Source organism: Tetrahymena thermophila, assembly GCF_000189635.1.
Source record: "Tetrahymena thermophila SB210 genomic scaffold scf_8254610, whole genome shotgun sequence".
In the NCBI taxonomy this organism is placed as follows: domain Eukaryota; phylum Ciliophora; class Oligohymenophorea; order Hymenostomatida; family Tetrahymenidae; genus Tetrahymena; species Tetrahymena thermophila.
Genome location: NW_002476380.1, coordinates 261,120 through 285,501, shown reverse-complemented (window position 1 = coordinate 285,501; position 24,382 = coordinate 261,120). Strand labels below are relative to the sequence as shown.

The 24,382-nt window shown below is 22.7% G+C and overlaps 6 protein-coding genes across 6 annotated transcripts; 3 read left to right on the top strand and 3 right to left on the bottom strand. All coding sequences in view use genetic code 6, as the record gives it.

The window, feature by feature from the left end:
* Positions 1 to 228: 228 nt before the first annotated feature.
* Positions 229 to 3,387, bottom strand: TTHERM_00336020 (kinase domain protein; the record flags this gene model as incomplete). The annotated part of the gene is made up of 3 exons (XM_001017568.3): positions 2,906 to 3,387; positions 706 to 2,802; positions 229 to 595 (listed from the first exon to the last, which is right to left on the bottom strand). The coding sequence occupies exons 1-3, from the start codon at positions 3,325 to 3,327 to the stop codon at positions 229 to 231; spliced, it is 2,886 nt and encodes a 961-aa protein (XP_001017568.2). The 5' UTR covers positions 3,328 to 3,387.
* A 1,181-nt stretch (positions 3,388 to 4,568) lies between these two features.
* TTHERM_000336019 (hypothetical protein) lies at positions 4,569 to 9,611 on the bottom strand (the record flags this gene model as incomplete). The annotated part of the gene is made up of 7 exons (XM_012797977.1): positions 4,569 to 5,328; positions 5,474 to 5,679; positions 6,436 to 6,507; positions 7,590 to 7,673; positions 8,733 to 8,823; positions 9,174 to 9,320; positions 9,499 to 9,611. 7 exons carry the CDS (start codon positions 9,609 to 9,611, stop codon positions 4,569 to 4,571), a joined length of 1,473 nt encoding a protein of 490 aa, XP_012653431.1.
* A 2,764-nt stretch (positions 9,612 to 12,375) lies between these two features.
* TTHERM_00335970 (tubulin/FtsZ family, GTPase domain protein) lies at positions 12,376 to 13,955 on the top strand (the record flags this gene model as incomplete). Its single annotated transcript, XM_001017563.3, has 3 exons — positions 12,376 to 12,573; positions 12,767 to 13,237; positions 13,299 to 13,955. The coding sequence occupies 3 exons, from the start codon at positions 12,376 to 12,378 to the stop codon at positions 13,953 to 13,955; spliced, it is 1,326 nt and encodes a 441-aa protein (XP_001017563.1).
* Positions 13,956 to 14,427: 472 nt separating this feature from the next.
* TTHERM_00335960 (alpha-1,3-mannosyltransferase ALG2) lies at positions 14,428 to 15,891 on the top strand (the record flags this gene model as incomplete). Its single annotated transcript, XM_001017562.3, has 2 exons — positions 14,428 to 14,751; positions 14,980 to 15,891. The coding sequence occupies 2 exons, from the start codon at positions 14,428 to 14,430 to the stop codon at positions 15,889 to 15,891; spliced, it is 1,236 nt and encodes a 411-aa protein (XP_001017562.1).
* Positions 15,892 to 16,356: 465 nt separating this feature from the next.
* Positions 16,357 to 18,236, top strand: TTHERM_00335950 (importin subunit alpha, putative; the record flags this gene model as incomplete). Its single annotated transcript, XM_001017561.3, has 5 exons — positions 16,357 to 16,590; positions 16,647 to 17,024; positions 17,075 to 17,302; positions 17,368 to 17,847; positions 17,901 to 18,236. 5 exons carry the CDS (start codon positions 16,357 to 16,359, stop codon positions 18,234 to 18,236), a joined length of 1,656 nt encoding a protein of 551 aa, XP_001017561.2.
* Positions 18,237 to 19,227: 991 nt separating this feature from the next.
* TTHERM_00335940 (response regulator receiver domain protein) lies at positions 19,228 to 24,097 on the bottom strand (the record flags this gene model as incomplete). Its single annotated transcript, XM_001017560.2, has 3 exons — positions 19,228 to 21,716; positions 21,781 to 22,466; positions 23,019 to 24,097. The coding sequence occupies 3 exons, from the start codon at positions 24,095 to 24,097 to the stop codon at positions 19,228 to 19,230; spliced, it is 4,254 nt and encodes a 1,417-aa protein (XP_001017560.2).
* Positions 24,098 to 24,382: the final 285 nt, after the last annotated feature.

The window sequence follows — 24,382 nt, the reverse complement described above, 5'->3', positions numbered from 1 at the left end:
TTATTATTTCTTTTATAAATCTGAGACTATTTCAAAAAATTTAAAGAAATTATTTTTTTAATTTATTCATAATAATTTTCAATAATTTAAATTTTAAAAATATGATTAAAAAATTTTTTAATTTGCTTACTAAACAACATTTAATAATATACAATTTTATTGTAGATTGATTTACGAAAAATATAAAATTGTATTAATAGTAAAACAATTTAAATATACATTTTTTTTTCATTTTTAATCTTACTCCTTAACTGCTTCAGAAATAAGCTTTTTAATCTCAACATAGTCTGTCATAGCATTAATCTTGTCAAAAAATTTTCCATAATCAAAATCACCATTCTATTCTACATTCACTAATTTTATTCTTTAAGGGACATACTAAGTATTAAAATGCTTTTTGATGTAGAGTAAGAAATACAAAATTTTATAAGAAGTAACATCATAGAGAGAAATATTACTGTTCTTTTATTCAAGTCCAGTTTTAATATGCAAAATTTGTAAATCTAATAGTTATATTGCAATATTTTAATCAAAGTTAAATGTTAAACTTTTTCTTAAATTATTGATTTTTTCTATGTTTGTTTTACTTAATTTCCTATTTATTTATAAGAGTGTATAAAAATATTTTAAAATATGTTTATTATTATTTATTATGAAAAATTAATTTTAGAAGTAAATTAAAAAAAGAAATTAAATATTTAATACCATTTTTAATTTATTTCTCCAATTTAATTCGCTGGTTGCTGAGCCTCAAATATTTGTGTTAAAATCTAGACTGACTCTTTTGACACAAACTGAAATAAATTACTACATATTTCCAAATAAAAACGTGAAACTACCAATCTTGAATTCATTTAAAGAGTTTTAAAATCATTAAGATCAAAAACAGCAGCTAAAAACCAAGTTTCAATAAGAACGGCATCATCGAAAAGCAGTTTATATATATTCTAATATTAAACGGTTGATTTATAAAGGCCTAGTAACTTTGGGGTAAATTCATTTTGCTAGAATTTGAGATCTATCAATTAAGAAAGTAGATCATAATTTAATCTTAAAGAGTTAAGTAGCTATGCATAGTTTATTAAATTCTCAAAGCAATTTTTTTTAGTAAAAAATTCCTTTGGCTGCTAATAAATGAGCAAACAAGTTTCTAAAATCAAAGAGTATTTATTTCTTTCTCTCATAAAATACTCAGTTAATTAATTCATCAGTTTTTAATTCTTTTCATACTCCTGTCTAGATTCAGAAATACTAATTTCATTCTCTTAGTTTGAGGCTGAAATGCTATTTACTATTTTTTTATTTCCTAGGCTTTTATTTATACTTTCTGGTTACTATAATTGATTATTTGAATTTAATTTATTTTAAATATCTTCAACAATTGGTTCTTTTTTATTGTTATTAATATCTTACGTGTTTAGATTATTATTTACATTAATCTAATAGGGATTTTCTAATTATTTACATTCTACTGAGTTTATATTATTATTAATGGGGGATTATTAATTTTATCGTTCTTAAATAAAATTTTCTCTAATTTAAAAAAAATTATTACTATCTTTATTACTATTATTATTTTAATACGTATTGAATCTTTAATTTTACTCTCCTGCATTTTTTGAATTGTTTGTTATGACTTTATTATTTTCTAGATTATCTGCTGTTGGATTTTTATATGGAATAAGCTTTTTATTTGAAAAATTAAAAAGTGTTTATTAACTTTAAGTCTTAAAGCTTTCACCTTCACTTATTTTATCTTGATTTTTCAAATCATTTATTTCATTTTATCTAAAATCATACTGCTACTCAGTTTTAAAATTATTTCTAACATTTTGTTTATTAATTTAATTATTTTCTTAAAGATTATTATTAAGAGGCAGTTTAAACCCCTAAATTTATTGAGTATTATCTAATTATTTTTGTTAAATATTTTAAGCTTATACATCAAAAATACCTTATTAGAAAATCATAATACCCTCACTGTTATTGATATCACAATTTTGAACATTCTAATTAATATTTTAATGTAGGGACAAGTATTCATTAATCATTTGTCCTTACTTCAACTGAAAAGATAATCTCTATTATTTTTTAGCCTCCAAGCTCTCATCGTTCTTTTTCTTAGTTTTAATTTATTAAATAGAAAAAGGTTATTACTAGAAATGCTCATCCATAACCTAATTAGCAATACTTATAAAAGATATTTCGGCTTAAGATCTGTCTGTTAGAAAGTCTACTGTTTAAACATCTTCGCTTTATAAGATACCTACAGGAGAATGGTTCTATTATTCAAATCTATTTTGATTCTATTAGATATTTGGTTGAGATGGATAAATCCTTTAATAGCTATCAGATACATTCAATTATTTTTGAAGATAGAAATCTTTTATATCTTTTTGATTGTAATTGCCTTGAATTCTATTTATTTCATAAGGCTAAGATTATCCCAATTAAAAATAAGCATGATCTAATAAATTTTCCCATTTCATTCTATTTTCTTCAATAGGATGTGTCATACTTTCAAGTAGCTCTTTTAGCTGATCTGATAGTTTTAGATTGAGTCGCTCATTTTTAGGAATACCTAATAGAATAGCTTGCATAATAGCTCCAAGATTAAACATATCTTAAGATTATGAACTATACCTTTAATTTTTATATATTTAGTTTGCATATTAAGGTGATAGGAACATATTTTCTTCTTAATAGGGCTGATCTCTAAAAATATAATGCGACTCAAAGCCAAATCTTTGAAGTTAAATCTTGCTATTGTTGTTATTATATCCTATATTCTCCAAGCATATTCTATTTTTATAAAAAATAAATCCATTAATAATAGAATTTGTATACAAGTAAAATTAATAGCCTCATTTTTAAAAATATAATTTAGAAAGAAATAATTAATTACGCATAATGATTAAAGTTCATAGAATGCAGCTCAAAAAAAGCTTCTATTAATTAAAGAAAAATTCCTTTTGCTGCTCTCTCTAACATAGGTACTTATTACTTAATAGTCTCAAAAAGTGGACTGGATATCAAGTAATATTCTTCGTTATTTGATTCCATATATTCATAGTTTTTTTATAAAAAGCATGGCAAATCTTTTTCAAACTATTTCTATTCTTTTTCAAATTAAACTTTCAATTCTCTATTTTCCATAATAGTTATCTCAAATAATTGCTTAATGCATATTTCATCGCCTTTTTCTTGGTTATAACCACTGTAATATTAGATATTGGAGTTATTATTATTTGTATTTATCTTTTCCGAGATAAAAATATTATCATTTATTAAAGACCTTGATAAATCTTGCAGAGTATTTTTTTACATTTTTAAAAAATATTAGTAAGACTTTTTTATTATATTTTTTTTGAATCTTTATAATTTATCTTTCGATCCACTAATAATTAGATCAATAAATATTCTAACACATATTAATTTTTTTCCCCTTTCTTTATTATTTTTATAAAAACTATATTCTTAAAATAAATGAATTTTTGTCTTAAAAATTTTTTAAATTCTAAAAAACTTTTTAAATATGTTATGGTATTTAAATTTATATCATAATTAATCTAAGGGTTTGTTCATTTTACATTATTATTATCTGAAAATAAAAAGAGAATAAATTTTTTATTAGTAAATATATTCTTAAAATTGCTTTATTAGTTAATAGGTTTTATTTTAAACATTTTTTCTTTCAAAAAATAAAATCATTTCTTGGATATTTTTAAATTTGTAAAATAAAAACTAATATATTAGTGTAATCTTTATGGATGATGATAAAAAAAAGATACAAACAAATAAAAAATTAGTAATATATATTTTTAAAATTTTATAAAATGAAATAAAATGACAAATAGAAAGAGACCTTATGATTGTTTGATGAGATCTTTGTAATTGAATGAAACTGTATTTATTTTAATTAATTATGAGGAGAAGATATAATGAATTGAATAAACAAGAAGATTATTAAACACTAAATATGAGCCACCTCACCTGCTCAGTCATTCTGTTCTCATTGAGATGAGAGAGAATGAATAAGAGAAAGATGGTATTAAATCTTTTTAAAATTAATTATATTATTAATAAATATAAGAAATATTAAGGTAATTATTATTTTATATATATTATTTATTATATTTATTAGTGGATTTATGATAAATATAAATGTTTATTTGTTTGTTGCTTTTTTGTTTATTTAATTATATCTTTTCCTTTCTAATATGAGAATGAAAGGATTTATCGATAGTTGGTTTGTTGGTTGGATGGGTGGGTGGGTGGGTGGATGAGTTTTCATGAAAAAGAGGAAGTAGAAAAGAGTAAAAAGTCAAAAGAAACTTTATAGTATTTATATTAGGAGAATATGTTAATTGGTTTGTAGTTTTATTTATTTATTTTTATTTTTTGGTTAATGTTAAACTTAGGTCTGTCTGTCTATCTATCTGTTAATCATTTTATTTAAGTGTGAATGTATTTATTTATTTATTATGTAAGTATGTTAATCAATATATTAAAATAAGAGATTTGTTTATCTTGTCACTCTTCTGCACCTTTTTCAACTTCTTAGATTCTCAATCGTTGCAAACGACAAAGGGATAATACATCATTTGGCTGTTGGCTGAAGGCATGCGGTTTTATGTTTGATTTTAAGTGGCGATAAGAGGTGCTGAGTGTTTTTATGAATCATTTCCATCTTCGGTGAGATCAATTATTTTTGGTTAAAATTACTACTTACGTGTTGCTTCCAAGGTATCGTTATATTGAGGGTAGTTTTCAGCCTTTCTCTTCATATTTAGAATATAGCCAGGAGCTTAAAGGTTGTTGTTAACAGTAGTGTGAGCAGGTATTATTTTTTGCTTTATGAATGAATTCTTAATAATTTGGTGGTTGTTGGTGTTATTGTTGTTGTTACTCATGTTATTTAAGCTGTTGTTGTGACTATTGTTATTGCTTAAATTAGGTATAACTTCCTAAATAACTAAATTTTCATCACTAGTGGGGAAAGTTGGAACCTAGTGGAAGGTTGCTTAGTTAGTGCTCATCTGCATTTAGGCATAGAAGTTTGTGCTTGAAGTTTTGGTACTCAAACCTAAGCAAGCAGCCTATGTAGAATGATTAGGATATTATCCACCCATTCTTTCGAAATTGTTTTCAATAATAGGTCCAGTTTTGGCAATCATACTTACTGATTTTTAAATATAAGTATGACCTTTCATATCATTTGTGTTGATTTATGATTAAGCTTTTTTTATCAGAGTTTAGTTTTAATAGGCATTTCCATTAATATATTGATTAGGACTTCCTTTGTTTTGTTTTTCATTGATTTTATTTCTAGAATATTTTAAAAAAAGATAAGAAATATTATAATTTTTAAGGAAGTATTCAAATTTTTCTTGCATGATTGCTGGCTGGTTAATTTTGTTTGTTTATTTTTGAATCAAAAAGAATATAAATAGATAAATAAATGATTTTTTACCCAAACTTTTAAGTGGATGAATCAGTGAATCCAATCAATTAGAGGTCATCCTCATCTTGAGTAAGAGTATCAGTTTATTAATCAGGTAACTCTTAAGCTTTATTGATGTTTCTATGGTTATGCTCGTACTACTTGCTTATATTCATGATATATGTTGTGAATTCGTTATTGTTGTAAGCTTTCTTGTGACTATTAGACTAGACGTGCTATTTATTGTTTATATTAAAAAAAGGCTTAAATTAAGTTATGCTAAAATTTATTTTCTAATCATAATATGATTTTCAAACTGCTATTTTTGATTTAATTAATTTTAAAAGGTTTACAATAATATTTAAATTTATTATTTTGCTTTTTTCAAATTTTTAATTAATTTATTTATAAATAGATTGGCTGATTGATTTATTAATGTATTTTGTTTTTGATTGTATATCAAGGCATTTAAAATATTTTTGATCACTAGAAAATTATCAATTGTTCGCTTTTTCTTCATTCACATATTTTGAGCTTTTCATTTTAATTAATGTTATTATTTTTTCAATCTCTGATGTTTATTAATTTATCTTTATTACTCTTTTCGTTTTTTCAAAAAAAGTTGTGTATTTTTTTGATAATATAGATTTTTTAGGAACGAACATATGTCTATTTTAGTTATTTTTTGAGTTTATCTGCTTAAGCCAACTTCCTTTGAAGCTTTGTAAAACAAATTATTTAAATTTGATGCTTGCTAGATATTTAAATATAATAGTTTTTTATCATTTAGCTTTTTTACTCAACAATTTAAATGATCTTTTATGATATTAAAAAATTTAGCTTGCTTGCTTTCGTTGATTTTATAGATTTAATTGCTTGAGAATTAGTTGTAAACAACAGAATTAAGATTAATAGCAGTTTAAAAATTTTTTTTATTTACAGTTGAAGTTAATATAAAATAATTGCAAAATAAAAATATAATAAAATATTACATCAAGATAGTCATCATATGATTGCTTGCAGACACAGCAGTAATTATGTCTTTTGCCAGGTTTTGGAAGATACTGATTATAAATGAAAAAAATGAATTAATAAAGAATAGATTTAAAGAGGAAGCTAATATATAAATTAGGAAATGCACTGATGCGTGTTTGGTACTTGCGAACGAGTGAGCGAGTACAGAAGTAAATTAAAATTCTTTGAATTTTGAAAGAGTTTATAAAGTAAGTAGGTGGGGCGCGATGAATAGAGTAAATAAAGAAAGCTAAAAAATAAGAAATGATAATTATTAATTTCTTTCTCTGTTATCAATCAATCAATCAGTGGAAAATCTTATGCACAAGCAAACAAACAAGAATGATGATGATAATAAAAGAGTAGAAGAAAAAGTAAAAGAAAATTATAATGAATAAACAAATTAAATGATCAATTATGTGTAAGAGTTATGATTAGATGATTGATGAAGGGAAAAATAAAAAGAAAAAGAAAAATTAAGTTTGGTGGTACTTAATTAATTTATTTCAAAATATTAATTAATTATTTTGAAAGAAGAAAAAATCATCAAAAAGAAAGGCAGAGAGAGAAATAATCAAATATATGAATAGCGCTATTCTTTATTTATTTGTAAATTAATTAAGAAAATAGATAAAAAAAAGAATGAATTTGTTTGTGTGTATATGTTTGATTCTTTGTTTATTTGCTTTTTTATTTACTAATTTATTTAATTAATTGTGTTTTTGTGTGTGTGTGTATGTGTATATGCCTGCTATTTAATGCAATTATAATTATATAAAATTAAGATAAGAAAAACAAAATTAAAAGCACGTTCTTCTTTATCTATTTATTTATTTATTTGTTTGTTATTGCTGATTTTACCTCTCAATTAAAATTAAATACTCTTCCAAATTAATTAGTGAAAATCAAGTAAATCAATTAAATAATAAATAAATTAATCAATCAATCAATCGATTTATAAAATAAACCCTTTTGATCTAAATTCATGATCAAGTTATCAAATTCAATTTTTTTTTTTTTTCCATTTATTTGCGCTTGGTTTTGTATCAGGCTAAATTATTTATAAAGCTACCAAACAAAATCAGTGTATTGCATAAAATTCTAAAATAAGTGAAAAATATAACAAATTTACTAGTCTGCTTTTTGCTTTGGTGTAATCAGATATTTTGGCTTCATGGTCTTCCTTGTAGCGTTAATCATGCTTCTCATAATAACCCTAATTTTAGAATTAAAATATGTTATTTATTGTATTTTTTTTATTAATATATTTTTTGTTTGGACAAAATCTTTATCTCCTTCTTTATTTGAACAAATAGAGTTTGTTTGTTTGTTTTTGATTTTTTTTTTTGAAAAAATATAAATTGTGCCAGAAAGAGTTCAGAAATAACCAAAAAATAACGACCCAATTAATTTAAACTTCCACATATTATGCTAAAATATTTCATTTCTCTCATTTTTTCTTCCTAGATCTAATTGAAAATTCATATTTATCTTGTCAAATATAGGTTTTTATTATTAAGTAATTGTTCTACTATGTAAGAATTTTATATTAAAACAAGCTTTATAAATTCAATCACTCGCTCGCTCACTCATCCATCCATTTATTAGCAAATTAATCATGGAGAAAATTTCAAAAAGCGAATAAAGGCTGCATATTTATATTTGTGTTCAGCATTCATTTTATTAATTTTGGAATAATTTATTTAGCTCTATTCTTAGTTAAATCAACTAGCTATAATGACTCTTAAAGATAATTAGCTTCTAAGTTTCATTTTAAAAATGTTTATGGATAATATTCTAATTTGTGCCAACTAATCATTTAGATAAAGATCTAAATAATTAGCATTTGATTTAGATTTGAGATTAATACATACATATTTGTAAGCAGCTGCTTAGTTTCAACCAAACTATGAATAAATGGTTAATGATGTGCGTTTTTCATTTTGAAATATGTAAATGTAAGATGCAATTTAATCACTTAAATTATATTTTTGTGAAAATTTGGTTTGAAATAGATAGATAAAGCAAGCTAAACACGCATGCAAATCAATCAATTTAATTTAGAAATCACTCGCTACTATTCAGGGAGCAATTTTAAGAATTAGACTAATTAGAAATATAAATTTAGGTAGAGAAATGAACTCTTGAGAAAATTATTAAGAAGAAATAATGAGAATGATTTTGTGTAATATGCTAGTTTAAGGAAAGTAAAATCAGTGAGAAGGGGGGGTTAATTAAAATATTAGATAATAAAGGATATTAATTATAGATTTACCCTATCCATATCCATAATAAAGCCAGGAATATGAGGTTTATTATCTGTGTTAAGTCTTGGCACTATACTCACCTTTTCTTAACATTCATGTCTGCAGTTATTAATAAAAATATAATATTAGAATCGAAAATGTGTTTTATATATAAATATTTGTAGTTCTTCCTCTCATTCTCTCTCTGTATGTCTATCGGTCTCTTGCTCTATCACTAACTTATTCACTCTTTATTTATTTATTTCTTTCTTTCTCTTTTTAAATTTACTCTAATTACCCTTTTGAATTTTCTTGGTAGTAAAATTAGGTTTTTTGTTTTTGATTATCAAGAAGCTGGTTTGGCTAAGCTACCAACCATAATTAGCATTGGATGAAGAAAAAGCTACATCTGAAAGAGAGAGAAGGAGGTAAAACGACATAATTAGTATCATAGAAGGGTATTTGCTTACTCTTTATAAGGAGTATAATCAACCATTATTTCAGTTTAATAGTAGCACTTTCCTCCAGTTTTTGGTTTAATGATAAAGTAAGTGTCTAATTATTTCTTATTAGTTTTTTTAGAGATCTTAGGAGGAATTTTTTTAATAGATGAAGACCTGATTTATTTTGAAATATTTAAAAAAAATGTAAATATAAATTCATTCATTTATCAACCTATGATAAGCTACTGCTGCTACCAATTTGCTAAATTTTTTTCATAGATGCAAACATGCTGATAACAGCAGATATTAAGCATATATAAAGGTTGTTTAATTCAATCAATAAAAAACATACTGTTATCTCCTCTAAACTTAAATTTCTTGTCCGAGTTTAGGTTTATTCTTTGATCCTTTGGGGCGTCCTCTTCCCCTCTTTGCTTAATTATTCAGATCTTCATTATTGTTCATATTTGATATTATGCTAATGATTTATATATATATATATTTATAAAGTAGTCTTCTTTTTAATTAATTAGTTTTTTTTCTTTCTTTTTACTTATTTATCTTTTATTCTGATTATGAAGTTGAAAGCAGTTCTAAGTTGCTTTTTTTGTGTGCTTTTATAAATTAATTAATACTTTTTGATTTTATTTTCTCGATTGACTTTGATTAATATATGCATTTGTAGTATTAGTCAACTCAGTCAATATTTAAGAATTAGACAATTAATTTCACTTTTAAACTACTCTCTCAAATTAATTGCTGAATATGATTTAATATTCAATTTTTTTTTTTTTTTGATATGAACAATCTATCTATCTATTTATCTATATATCTATCTGTCTGTCAATATAAATTATTAATCAAACTACTTGTTTCTTTTCTTCTTTCTCACCTCTTCTAGTTGATTAATCAAGCAAGCAATCAAGCAAACTCTTACTTTTTATTTTTTATATTCATAAATTATTAGATGAATTTATTCTTCTTATACATACCTGATTGAAATTGTCAATTATTATTTTTTAAAAAAATTTGATGCAAATCTCTCGTTTTCTCTATCTCACAAAAAAAACATTACTCCTAAATTTTGTTCTATTCACAGATGAATAAATAAATCCAAAGGTTCAAAATAAAATGTTAAAAATTTAAATATGAATTATATATTAGAAATAAATATAAGCTCTTTTTAATTCGCTTTTCTCTAACAAATGTTTTCATGAAATATTAATTTGGTTTTTAAAAGTTTTTTTTTCAATTACAAAGAATAAAAATGTAAATTTAGCTCACAAAAACTATTATTTATGACATTATCTATAATAATCACTGAAAAAATAACAAGATTTATATAAATATATACTTTCTTATATAAGTGATGAATTAATAAACAAATAAATTTAAATACAGACATGACTGCTGTAACATCTATAAACTTGTACAGTGAAGGTTCGTCATACATCAAGCAGCTCCAAACAAGGTTTTGAATTTTTAATAAAATAATTTGAAATTTACAAAAATATGTTTGTTTGGTTGAAATTAGAAGGAGATTTGTAAAGAAAAAGGCTTTTATTTAAACTGATTGATTTACATAAATATATATATTAACAATTAAATTTGTGTGATTGTCAGAATAACTCAGGCATTTATTAAATTTTCTGATTATCCTTCCTTCTTCTCTAAATTCTTCAACAATTATTTAAACTAGATATTTATAATTAGTTATTGTAAATTTTAATATATCATGAAAATTCTAAAGAAATACACCATCTTATTCAATAAAATAAATCAATGATAAAATTCATTTTATATTTATTCTTAAAATAGTTTACGATTTCTAATATTTCTCAGCACTACATTTTTTTAGTGTTTTTCAAATCCTTAAAAAAATAGAATTTAAATATAAAATTCATTTTTTTTTATAAAAACAACTTGCATGCCTGTCTAGTTGAATCGACTAGGAAATAAGCATCAAGCCTGACGTACTAAAGCTTTTTAATAAATAAATAAAAGAATAGAAAATTCTCACTATTTTATAAAATTGATATTAGAATTAAATTTTCTGACTCAAAAGACCTAAGTTATTTTATGAAGTATCATTATAAATAATTATTTTGGTAACTTTCAATTAATTTTTTTAATTTAATAATAACTAGCATTTTATATTTTTAAATACATTAAAAAAATTACTGAAACTATAATAATTAAATTTAATTTATATTTATTTTTAAACTAGTTTAAATTTACTGATGTCACTCAACACTTCATTTTTTAAGTGGTTTTCAAATCTTTAAAAAAGAATTTAGATATAAAATTCAATATTTTTTTATAAATACAATTTAGCATACCTTTTTAGTTGATACGATTAGGAAATAAACATCAAGCCTGAAGTACTAAAGCTTATAAATAAAGAACTAAAGAAAACAAAATTCTTCATTATTTAATAAAATTGAAATTAAAATTAAATTTTCTAACTCAAAAGACATAATTTATCTTATAAGGTGAAATTATGAGTCACTATTTTAATAGCTTTCAATTAAATTTTTTAATTTAATAATAACTAGCATTTTGTATTTTTAAATAGATTAAAGAAATCACTGAATCTATAATGTGTAAATTTAATTTATAAAATTAAAATATTTTTAATGGCACATAAAAATTCAAAAAATTAGCAATTGTAAAGACTAGTTTAAATACAAAAAATAATTTAAACCTAAAGAAAAAAAAAACTTCTAATTATTAAATTAGGCAGGTTAGTAAATAGATTAGACACTTAATTTAATTTAAGAATTATGATTTCCTTAAAAATGGATACAAGTAATATGATTTAATAATAATTTTTTAGATAAATTATTATACGTTGACAAAATATTTTTCAAATTATTTTATTGTTAAGTATTTCTTACTCAATTTAAATTAATTATACAAATAAATAAAACAGTAATAATTATCAGAAACTAATATATTTTAATGAAAAAAGTAAATAAAATATGATCTATTATTAACTAGATTAATTTAATATTTTATATTGTAAGATAATAATAAAAATAAAATATGTATTTATTTTACATTTTAGAATTAATTTAAAAAAATACTTTTTGAAATTATATTATTGCACTAAAAGTAAGTAAATCTATTATTTTAACAAAAAAAGAGCGTATTTAATTTTTAAAAATTAACATTTAAAATTAAAAATAAGATACAATTTTTAATTTTTTAACTTTAATTATTTTGTATAATGTCGATAGTATGTGTACAATTAGGATAGTGTGGCAATTAACTTGGTAATTCTTTTTATGATTTCCTAATAAATGAATGCTAAAATTCATCTCCTGCTGCATAAGCAACACTTTTAGACACATTTTTTTACTAGAAAGAAGAAAAATCAGGTGTTAAAAATTATGCTAAATCACTTTTAATTGATATGGAACCTAAGGTAAATATCATCTTTTTCTTATAATCAAAAGCATTAAAATCCCTTGCTAAAAAAATATAAACAATTTAAAAATAACAAAATATTATTTATTACATTATACATTTTTTATAAACACATTTCGACTCAAAAATATGATTGAATTTATTTTTTAAAAAGAATTTATATTAGACTAAATTTGCTTTTTAATTTTAAGGTTGTATAATCTTGTTTGAATTCTCATTAAAATGATGTTTGGGAATTTGATCCTACAAATTGTTTTACATAGTAGGAAGGTTCTGGTAATAATTGGGCTTATGGTTATAATGTACATGGATTAAAATGTAGAGATAAAATTCTATAAACTTTTTAAAAATTGCTAGAATAAATTGACTTTTGTGAAGGAATATTTTTATTATAATCTTTGGCTGGAGGTACTGGAAGTGGATTAGGGTCGTTTATACTTGAAATGATAAATGATGAATACCCTGAGTTAAATAAAATGAATGTATGTGTTGCTCCACATTTGACAGGAGAAGTTATACTCTAAAGTTATAATTGTGTCCTTACAATAACAAGCTTATATTAAAATACAGATGGGATTATTTTAGTTGAGAATGATAAGATTGAAGAAATATGCAATAAGCTGCTCAATCTTAAAAGACCTTCTTTAAATGAAATGAATAGAGTAATAATAAATATCATTAAAATTTAGAATATTTTGGTAAATATTTTTTTGTGTGTAATAGGTTATTGCTCATCAGCTTTCTTCTGTACTCTTTCCTGTACTACCAGAGTCTCAAAAAAACTCATCTGGTTAGTAATAACAAGTTAATTACTTTTCTAGCCTCCAAAATAACTTTAGATATTTTAATGATATTTATGATTTGTTACTAACAGATCCAAGATATAAAATTTTGAGTATAAGAAATGTTCCACAAATGCCTGATGCTAGTAAAAGTTTTTAAAATGATTAGTGGTCTGCTTTAGAAAAAAGGATATTTTAAATGTAAATAAGTAATAGTATGGAAAGTAATATTAATTGGAGTAAAAAGATAGATTCTGGTATTAGGAGTTTAGGAAATATACTAATTGGGAGAGGGATAGATGTTTAAAAATAAAAGTTTGAAATGTTTGCAGAGCCCTTAATTTATAAGAATTAGAGGGTAAATTATAGGTACTATAAAGATTCACATCAATTCAATAACAATGAAAAGAGTATATCGATGATTTCTAATTCGTAATTTTGTGTAGAGCCACTTTAAACTATTTCCAATAGAGCTCATTAAATGTATAGAGAAAAAGCATATTTATATTAATATGAAAAATATGGCATCTCTCAAGAAGAATTTTTTTAGAGTCTTGCTATTTTTGATTAGATTCTATTCAACTATCAATCTATTTGATAAAACAAACTTAATTTAATATAGTTTTACTAACCTACATATAAATAAATAAATAATTAACTAATTATGTGTGTTATCTGATATGATATATATTGAATATGAATATATTTTCATTTTAATATTTTTTTAAGTAAATTGTAGTATTCCTTTATATCAATCTTAATTACTTAATATTGTTATGAAAATAAATAAATAAATAAATAATTTAATTTTTAAAAGAGTTTTTGTAAAATGTTTTAAAAAATTAAAATCTTTTGATATAAGGATATTTACTTTTGTTTGTTACTTTTTGATGTCAATTTTTTATGAATATCAAATAGATATTATGTAGAAAGCTTTATGATATTTAATTTGATTTTAGTTATTTATCAATAGTATCTAAAAGCTTTCTATATATTTAATTTTAGTAAATTATTTATTTCAACAGAAAAAAATTTTATTTCGAAAAAATTCTTTTAAGGTTTTTGAGAAAATGTCAGAAAGTAAATCTTAGTTGAGAATAGGATTTATTCATCCTGATTTAGGTATAGGAGGAGCTGAATAATTAATAGTTAATATGGCTGTTGCTCTTAAAAAGTAAGGGCATAATGTAATTATCTACACTCCATATCATGATCCTAAGCACTGCTTTTAAGCAACAATAGATGGAACTATACCCGTCGAAGTGAGAGGAGCCATAGTACCTTAAACAATATTTGGTAAACTTTGGGCTCTCTGTGCTACTATTAGAGTCATTTTTTGTACTTTATATTTGATTTGCTTTGGGTTTAAATTTGATGTAGTCATTGTAGATTAGGTAAAAATACATTTTGTTAAATATGGATTTATTAAGTCAGAGATTAGTATTGAAAAAATATTAAATAAGTTGAAACAATATAATAAATAATTAAAAATGCTATCTATTTGATATAAAATTAGACATGAAACATTCATTTGAATAATTTAAACAAACATTTTGTTTATTATATTTCAAATATTTTGTTAATATAATTCTTTTAAAAATATAAATAAATAAATAAATCAGGTAAGTCCTGCAGTTCCTCTACTTCGTCTTTTCAATAGAAAATGCCTTTTTTACTGTCATTATCCTGACAAGTTGCTCTGTGTTGAAAGAAGATCTATTTTGAAAAAGATATATAGATTTTTTTTAGACTACATAGAAGAATTCAGCTTATTATTTGCTAACAAAATTTTAGTTAATAGTAATTTTACACGTGAAGTTTACTAGAGATCATTCAAATATCTTAGTAAATATAATAATCCTGAAATATTATATCCTGCAATAGACTTTTCAAGCTTCGATGATACTATAAAATAATCAGCACCAGTAGATTCAAAGGCAAGCCCATTTTTCTTGTCACTCAACCGTTATGAACGTAAGAAAAATATTAACTTAGCTATTTAAGCATTTGCATAATTTGTCAAGGAGTCAGCTTCTAATAATCAATTTAAGCTTATAATTGCTGGAGGATATGATGAAAGAATAGCTGAAAATGTTGAACACCATAAGGAGTTATTGTCTCTTGCTAAAGAATTAAATGTGGAAGACAAAGTTGTATTTAAATTTAGTATCTCAAACAAAGAAAGAACTTAATTATTATAAACTGCTCAAGCAGTATTATATACACCAGAAAACGAGCATTTCGGAATAGTTCCTGTTGAATGCATGTATATGAAGCGTCCTGTACTTGCTTGCAATAGTGGTGGCCCAAAGGAGAGTGTTGTTGATGGTGAAACAGGATTTCTTTTATAAAGTAATCCATCCGATTGGTCAAAAAAAATGGATTGGATTGCTAAGAATCCCTCTAAAGCAGCTGAGATGGGACAAAACGGCAGAAAGAGGGCTATCGAAAAGTTTGGATTGGAAGCATTTGCTGAATCTATCGATAAGAGTGTGAGAGAAATTTGCTAACCAGGCTCTAAAAAGAACAATTGAAGAATATAAGATTAAAATTTTAATAGTTAAAAACTTTATTTTATAATAAATAAATAATATTTAAAAATATTTGATGATGCATTTTCTATTTCCCTTAAAAAAAATTATTCTATTGAATTTTTAGTGAAATTTAAGTATAAATAATGTTTAATTTAAAAATATTCTTTCTATTAAATTTTCAATTAAAAATAGTTCAAGATTTTTTTATTTTGCAGTGTATTTTTGAAGCAAAATTATTTTAATTTAGTTTAAACAAACATAAAATTTTATGAATGACTTGTTTTTTTTTTGATTGGAAAATAATATCAAAAATAGTAAAAAAGTAAAAATTTTTAATTCTGATTAAATTGAAGCAAGATTTAGATATTTATTTAGTATAATTTATTTAAATTGCGCCAAAAAGATTAATATTGATTATTATTTTTAATAATTCAAAAAAAAAAAAAAAAATTATAAAATTATAAAATGGAATAAATTGATAAATTAACAAGCTATCAAAGCGAATAAAATGATTAGAACGAACAGTAGCACGAACAAGAAGAATATGATTATAGGGATATCATTTCTAAAAAGAAAGAAAACTATAGAGTAGAAATTAGAAAAAAGAAAATGAATGAATTATTAGCTAAGTCGAGAAGTAAACCAATTTTAGCAATTAATAAAGAATTTGTGCATAGGACTACTTTCAACAATTAAGAAGTACTCACTTGTTTATTCAATCAACAGTTAAAATATTTACTTTTTTTTTGCTTTAGGATAGAATGTTATATGTTTAGCAATTATTAAATTCTATTCAAGCATCATTATAGCAGGCTAGAATTGAGTTAAACGAATAGCTCATTGAACAAATGAATGATTATTGTACATATATTATAGAAACTGTCATAGATATAAAATCTAACGACTAATACCTTATTGAGTAGACATTAAAACTTGGCACTATTGATGTGATACTACCTATTTTAGAAGAAGAAATTTTTAAAGAATTTATTTATTTACAAAGCAATGTATATAACTTATTAGGATCTCTCTTCTATGCAGATAACTAAATTCTTTAAAGTTATATCAATAACAGAGTAGTCAATGTTGTGCTAAATTCACTTGTATCAAACGAATCTACTATAATAGAATATGTAATAAACGATTAAATAAACTGAAGTTTATTCATTTAATAATTTAAAAGGGATTGTTTATGACAGGAAACTTAATTTCAGGAAACAAGAAATTAAAAGAAATGCTATATGAGCAAAATTTAATTGATATTTTATTCTAAATTCATTCTCTCGATAAGCTTAATACAGATAATTATGGATAATTATACTATGAAGGAATCAAAGATTACATATGGCTAATATCTGTTTTTCTAGAAAAAAATTAAGGAAAATTTAAGAGCAAAATATGCACAAAAGATGTAATTTGTTTGTTTTTAATATTTATGTTAAATTAATTTTTAACTCAAATACTTATATCAAATAGTTTAAAAAGCTTATAGAAATAAGTTTCGATTTAGCTTGTGATGAAAAGTTTTATGAATCATAGGACGTTAAAACAACAAGAAATCTTGTTCTTAATATTTTAGATTCTGTAAACACTTAAGATGCACTTATTAGTTATTTCTATTAGCTGCAAAAAATAAAAAATGTCAATTTGATAGAAAGATTCTTATTTATTATGAATAATTGCTCAAAATTTGATATTATTGTTGTTTAAATAATATCTAGATTTATATTTAACGTAATCGCTGGACCTGATGAGTTCTGTGAAGATCTGCTTAATTAAAATATCTTAGATGCCTTTAAACTCTTATATGAATATTATAGAGATAGTCATATATTTAAAGCAGAAATAGCTTGGTCAGTCAGTAATATTTGCACTAATTCAAAATACATAGAATATGTCATGGACCATCCAATATATAAATTATTTTTAGATACTTTTGATTATTAAAGCAGTGATGTAAGCAAATATTTTATAATAACAATACTTTATTTTAATTTTTTAATACTTAGGTAAAAAGAGAAATTCTGTATGTGGCAATATAAGTTTTTAAGGGAGGAAATCATAATTAAATGAAAAAAATTATTTCAAGTGATTTTATGGGAAAATATATCAGGTCTATGAATACATAAGATACAAGATTAATCCTAGGTCTTTTGGAAGGAATTGACTATTTATTGCATTCATTTGCTTAAATTTTTACAGCTGATGGTGAGAATGTCATCCTTAGTTCATTAGAGAAATACAATTTGTCTGGAATGCTTTAAGAATTATAGAGCCATAAAAGTGAATCTGTTTATAGTTCTGTAGCAAAAATAATCTAAAATCATTTCTAGTACTCTGACTGACTGAATGAAAGCATTCATTTTTATAATAGTGTTTATTTATTTAAAAGTAATTTTATAGATATAGTAATTTATCTACAAAAAAATATATAATTAAATAATCCAATTATTTATTTATATGTTTTAGCCTTTAAAAATTACATCTTAAATGATACAAAAAAATATTTATTTTATATTCAAAATATAAATGAATTAATTAAAATTATTTTTCTTAGATATAAATAATTTATATTTTTTCTATCATTCTTTTAACTAGTTTATCAGAGATTAATGAATTTATAAAAATTTATTTTAAAATTTATAAAAATCAAAATTTAAATGATGATCTAAAAATTTCCTTTAAATTTAATTATATGTTGGATTAACTGAACTTTTCCACTGAAAACTTAATTAAAGAATGTTAAAAATATTAATTTCTTCAAGATTAATTTAACAATTAAATAATAAATTTGCTATTTGAAAAATCAACATTCTTTATTAATTTATTTACAAAGTAGTCATAAAAAAAATGATAAACATAAATTTAATATTTTAAATGTTGGAATTAGATTTTTTTTTTTTGCAAAGATTAAATTTTTTTAGATATTTTATATAAATAATAAAATAATTTAAACTTTTAAAAATCAAATAGTTATATCAAACATTCAAATTAAAAGTCAAGATTTAATATTTTGCTTTTTCTACTTTAAAAATACTTCAAAGTAAAAATAATTGTAATTTAGCTGAACTATGTTGAATAATTAAAGTTATTTTTATGAAATAAATAATTAAAAGAAAAATGAATAAAAGTTAATTTTATCTAGAAGAAATGATTTATTTGTTTATTAAATAATTTACAAGTTAATAATATAAAATTTTACATATTTGTTTTTGTTATATGCTGTTTAATAATTTAGTAGTTAATTAATTTTAATATATAATAATTAGTTATCAAGAAAGTTTAAGCAAAATTAACTCACTTTTTATAATTAAGAATTTAATTATTTTGTTTAATTCAATATTTGTTGTACAATTTAAAAACACTTTATATTTGAGTAGCTAAATCTTTAATTTTTACTGGTTTTGTTAAAAATCCATCAGCACCTATACTTATGCATTCAGATCTATTTGTTTCATCTGAAAATGCAGTAACTATAATTATTTTATTATTACGGTCAATTTGTTTGATATTTTCTGTGGCTTATAATCCATCCATAACAGGCATATTCACATCCATAAATATTAAATCAAATAATTCTTAGCTTTGCAGTACTTTTTGCATAGCCTATCTACCATTGAAAGCTTCTTCAATGACTATTGAATTTTTTGTTATATTCATTAGAAGAGCTTTCAAAGCAATAACATTGAACATTGTATCATCTACAATAAGTATTTTTTTTCCTTCTAAAGCTTATTTAATATACTATTCATGATCTCTAGTGATGTTTGCTATGTTTAGTGATTGATATTTTTAATTCACTTCATTGAAATTACTATTAATTGGTTTATTAATTTACAGCACAATTTGATCATGCTTTTATAATTCTCTATAACTTTGAATTAGGCTTTTCTGAATTATTTAGTTATTTGAATGCTCTTCTGAATATTTTTACTTTTCAGACATAGTTCTATGCAGTTTACAGTCACTTTTAGAAGGCACTTATTACAATAAATTTATCGAGTATTATTTCTAGAATAGATTTTTGAAGCCAGAAACATCATTTTACTATTTATTCTAGTTTTTTTAATTATCAAAGTCTTAATAGTTAAAGTTTTATTCTGCATCGTATGTTTCGTTGTTGTAAGTATTCGAGGAATCATTAGATTTAAATTGATCATTTTGAAGTATAAATTTTTTAAATTAAAATTATTTTTCACTTTAAAAATTCAAATTATTTCTATGGCTTTTAAAAATATATTTTTCATAGTTTTTGGGGTTATGTTAATCGTTTGTTTCATCATTTTGAGTATTAAATTTTGCATCTTTTTCTTTGACATTAATTTAACTTAAATTCATTTAAGAACTCGAGCTTCTGCTATGTTGTGTCTGATTATTATTAACACTTTATTGTGTCTTATTATTATTTACATATTAAGAATTTTATTAGTGTTTATTTGTTTCTTCTGAATTTGGAAGCTCCTAATAAATTAATTTTGAAACATTTTAGTGATTTTCAATTTATCTTTTTTAATTAGATTGATTATCTTTATATTAGCTCTGATTTTCATTTATGTATTAGGTTATTTAGAATTGCTAATCTTTAGACTTTTAAGAACTACTATTTTTTAAATCATCAATATCACTAGAAACATTATCTTCTGAGTTTTTCTAATTAAATTAATCAAATTTAGACTTTTAATATTTAATTTACTACTATTACGCAAAGTTTGAAGCAAAATACTGGTTTGAAGGACTTTCAATATTGGTTAGAAGTGGCTATTCTGTTATGCTTAAGAACTTAAAATTTTGTGAAAGCGGAGATTACAAGCTACTTTGATGGTTGTTAATCAGAGTATTTTGTTCTGATTTGATTTATTCCATATTTTGAATCAATAAATAATTATTTGAAGTTTCATCTTAGCATAGATATGATGCTTACTTTTTATCCTAAAGCTAATAATCTAATTTACCTAATACATTAGTATTAGAGAACAGATTATAAATACTGTTTACTTTATTTCTTGGTTTGTTCACATTGAAATTATGCTTTAACTCTAGTGTGAATTCTTCAATTTCTCCAACACTTTCCAATATAAATGATTTCGATATCGTTTATCTCTAAGATCTCCTGTTTTCAGAATTAGTTTTGCTGATGGATTTCTTTTCTGATAATTTTGAGGTGCTTTTCTACCTTCCAACGCTTGCTTTTCTCAAATTTTAAATATCAACCGATAATTTATGCTTTATGAAATCTTCTTAATTTAACAAATTGATATTTTTGCTATTTATCTAGTTAAACTCATCATTTTCATGAAGCTAGTATGACTCGAAGCTTTCTCTGAGAAAATCCTTCTTTTGCTTCTCATCAATAAGCTATTTAATAATAGATTATTTTTATTATCTTATTTAATCTTGTGAAGGTATCTAAAATCCAAATTAAGAAATTAAATTATCAGTTGTAGACATTTGTTGATTGTTAATCGGATTATTGATTCCAAGAATAGCCAAAGTCTCTTTTTTACCTCTCTTCTTTTCATAGTTTGAATTGCTTTAAAGTTTATCATTTATTTTAATAAAGTTGTTAGAGTTTTGATTATCTTCATAAGAATATATATCAGACTTGAATGTATTCATAGAAAAGTTTTAAGGTTTAAGACTAAATCTCTTTTGTTTGGATTTTTGCACATGATTTTGCTGAGAAGCCAATCGATTCCGATTAAAATTTTTATAAAGATAAAATGAAATTTTAGTGCCTTATTTTTCTACTGATTAAATAAATAGCTTTGAATGTGGACCTAACTTTTCAACTAATTATTAGCAAATGTTTAATCCTATGCCCGAACCTAATTTTAATAAAAAATTGTTTAACAAAGTTAATTTTTTTGAATAAAATAATCTCCTGCCTACCTGATTGTTTATCTAATTTATGTTTGTGGTTATCAGTAATTTTTTTTTGGAGTAGACTCTATTTTATGTGTTTAGAAATTCCGTTTCCTGTATCTGTGACTTGTATTTCTACAATATTTGAGTCTAAGTTAGATTCTTTGATAACAATCTTAATATAGCCTTCAAAAGTAAATTTTAGCGCGTTTCCAGTCAAATTAACAAGAATTTATTTTAGTCTCTCATAATCAGTGTTAAATGTAAAATCTTTTAAATTTTCATAGTCTAATATGAGTTAAAGCTATTTTTTCTCGAGTTATGTAGCATACATGTCTTTGATTTCATAAAGGAGCTTACTGATGTTAAATTTTTGTGTGACCAACTTAAAGCTGTCTGATTATATTTTCGAATAATCAATTACATCATTTATCATACAAAGCAGGAGCTCACTATTAGTATATATATCAATAATTTAGTAATATAATTCTTCTGGAATTTGATCTTTTTGTTAAATTAGACTCTACAATAGTAGAATAATTCCATTTAAAGGTGTCTTTAAATTGTGTGTTATTGTTGACATCATTCTCTTTTAATATTCTTCAAGCTAATTTTATCTTTCATTTAAAACTTTTTAACTCAAGTTTATCAATACACACAGGCAGGCTTCTGTATTATCCCATTAACAATTAACAAGTTTTATATCAAAAAACCTAATTTTAAAAAAATTTACTATTATGAATTAAACCATAAAAATTAACTTCAAATAATTTTATTTTCATTTAAATATTATCCTAAAAAACATTTTCTATTTTGTATTTAAAATATTGAATGAGATAATTTCATATTTTAGATTTAAACTATTCTATAAAAAAAATTATGTTTTATTTTATTTTCATTTAAATATTGTCCTTAAAAACATTTTCTTTGTATTTAAAAGATTGATAATAATAATTTTGTATTGAAATAATTCATATCTTAGATTTAAAATATTCAATAAAAAAAATTATGTTTTATTTTATTTTCATTTAAATTTTGTCCTTAAAAACATTTTCTTTATATTTCAAAGATTGAATAATAATTTTGTATTGAAATAATTCATATCTTAGATTTAAAATAATCAATAAAAATTATTCTTTATTATATTTTCATTGAAATATTGTTCTTAAAAACATTTTTTATATTTAAATGAATATGAAATAATTCATATTTTATTCAAAGAATTATATTTTTAAAAAAATAAAATGAAATTTAAATTAATTTACTTTGTCTCATAAAAACCATTTTCATAAGGAACATTCAAGAATGTTTATTCAGGCTTATTTTTCATTTCTATACTCTTGATGTAGTCATTGATATTAGTATTTAAATAGTCATAAATGACTTAGTTTAATGTGAAATCTTTTTTTTGATCAATTGAATTTAAATTAGCTATTTTTGTTTTATTTGTTTAATTTTTATCAACTAATGGGGCATTCGATATTGTTTTGTATTTGTTGATATTTTTGAATTATTCTATTTTCGTTATTGTGTGTTGACCATCTGCTATATCCAAATCTTGCATACATTAGCGATTTACAAATTTAACTTACAGATCATTAAATTAAGATTAAACTTAATCTTTAGTTTACACTTCCTCTTGATCAATTATATTTTTAACTATTTATTTTTACTAACTAGGCTTAGAGCATACAAATAAGCCACAAGGAATAATATTTTTTATTAGGTTTTGAAAATTTTCATTAATTTTATTCTCTCTAAATAAGTCATAGTACTAAAGGCGCTAATCTTTTTCCTCAAAATAGATTTTTATGACTTAAAATAGAATATATATCAATATATTTCCTATTTATAATATTTAATCTGTTCTAGCGTAGAAATAAACTAGCAATACTATTATAATTAATATCTGATTGTACCATAAGTGCGACTTACCGCAAATGGATATATATCCAAGAAAATAGATCAAGAAATAGCATGAGGGTATATTTAATTCTTGCTGGACATAGAATACTTCAACAGCGAAGATAAGACTTAAAAAAGATTTTAACTATACAATAATAAGTATTTTATCGAAGCACTTAGCCATTAATTTCAAATTAATGATGTCTATAGCAATGAAAAAAAAAATAAGATAATTTAGCCTAGCTTAGCCTTAATGATAAATAATGGCATAAATGAGCGCTAGACTTTGAATTAGTAATTATAGAATAATCAAATAACTAATCTTAGCAGGGAAATACTTTTTCCTTTAAAGTTAATAAGACATTTCAATATTTTTAGATTTAAAGCATAATAGCCACTTATTAAGTAGCAATTTTTCATGATCTTATTAGATTATCATTTAAAATATATAGATAGACTAGAACTATCAGCAATATTTCTACTTTTCGTCTGATCAAGTGTGGTTTCTTTTTAATCTATATCTATGTTGCTTTAGTTGAAGTAAAATTGAGTAGGCTGAATTTATGTGCTTTTGTTTAAAACTCTACCTTTTGGTATTGAAAAACCTCTATCTATACTTATATATTTATTTCAAGCCTTTAATCATAAAATATTTAATTAATTATCAAAAAAAATAATCAGTAAATTAACTTGAATTTTGGACTTATAATATCCTTTGTTTTTA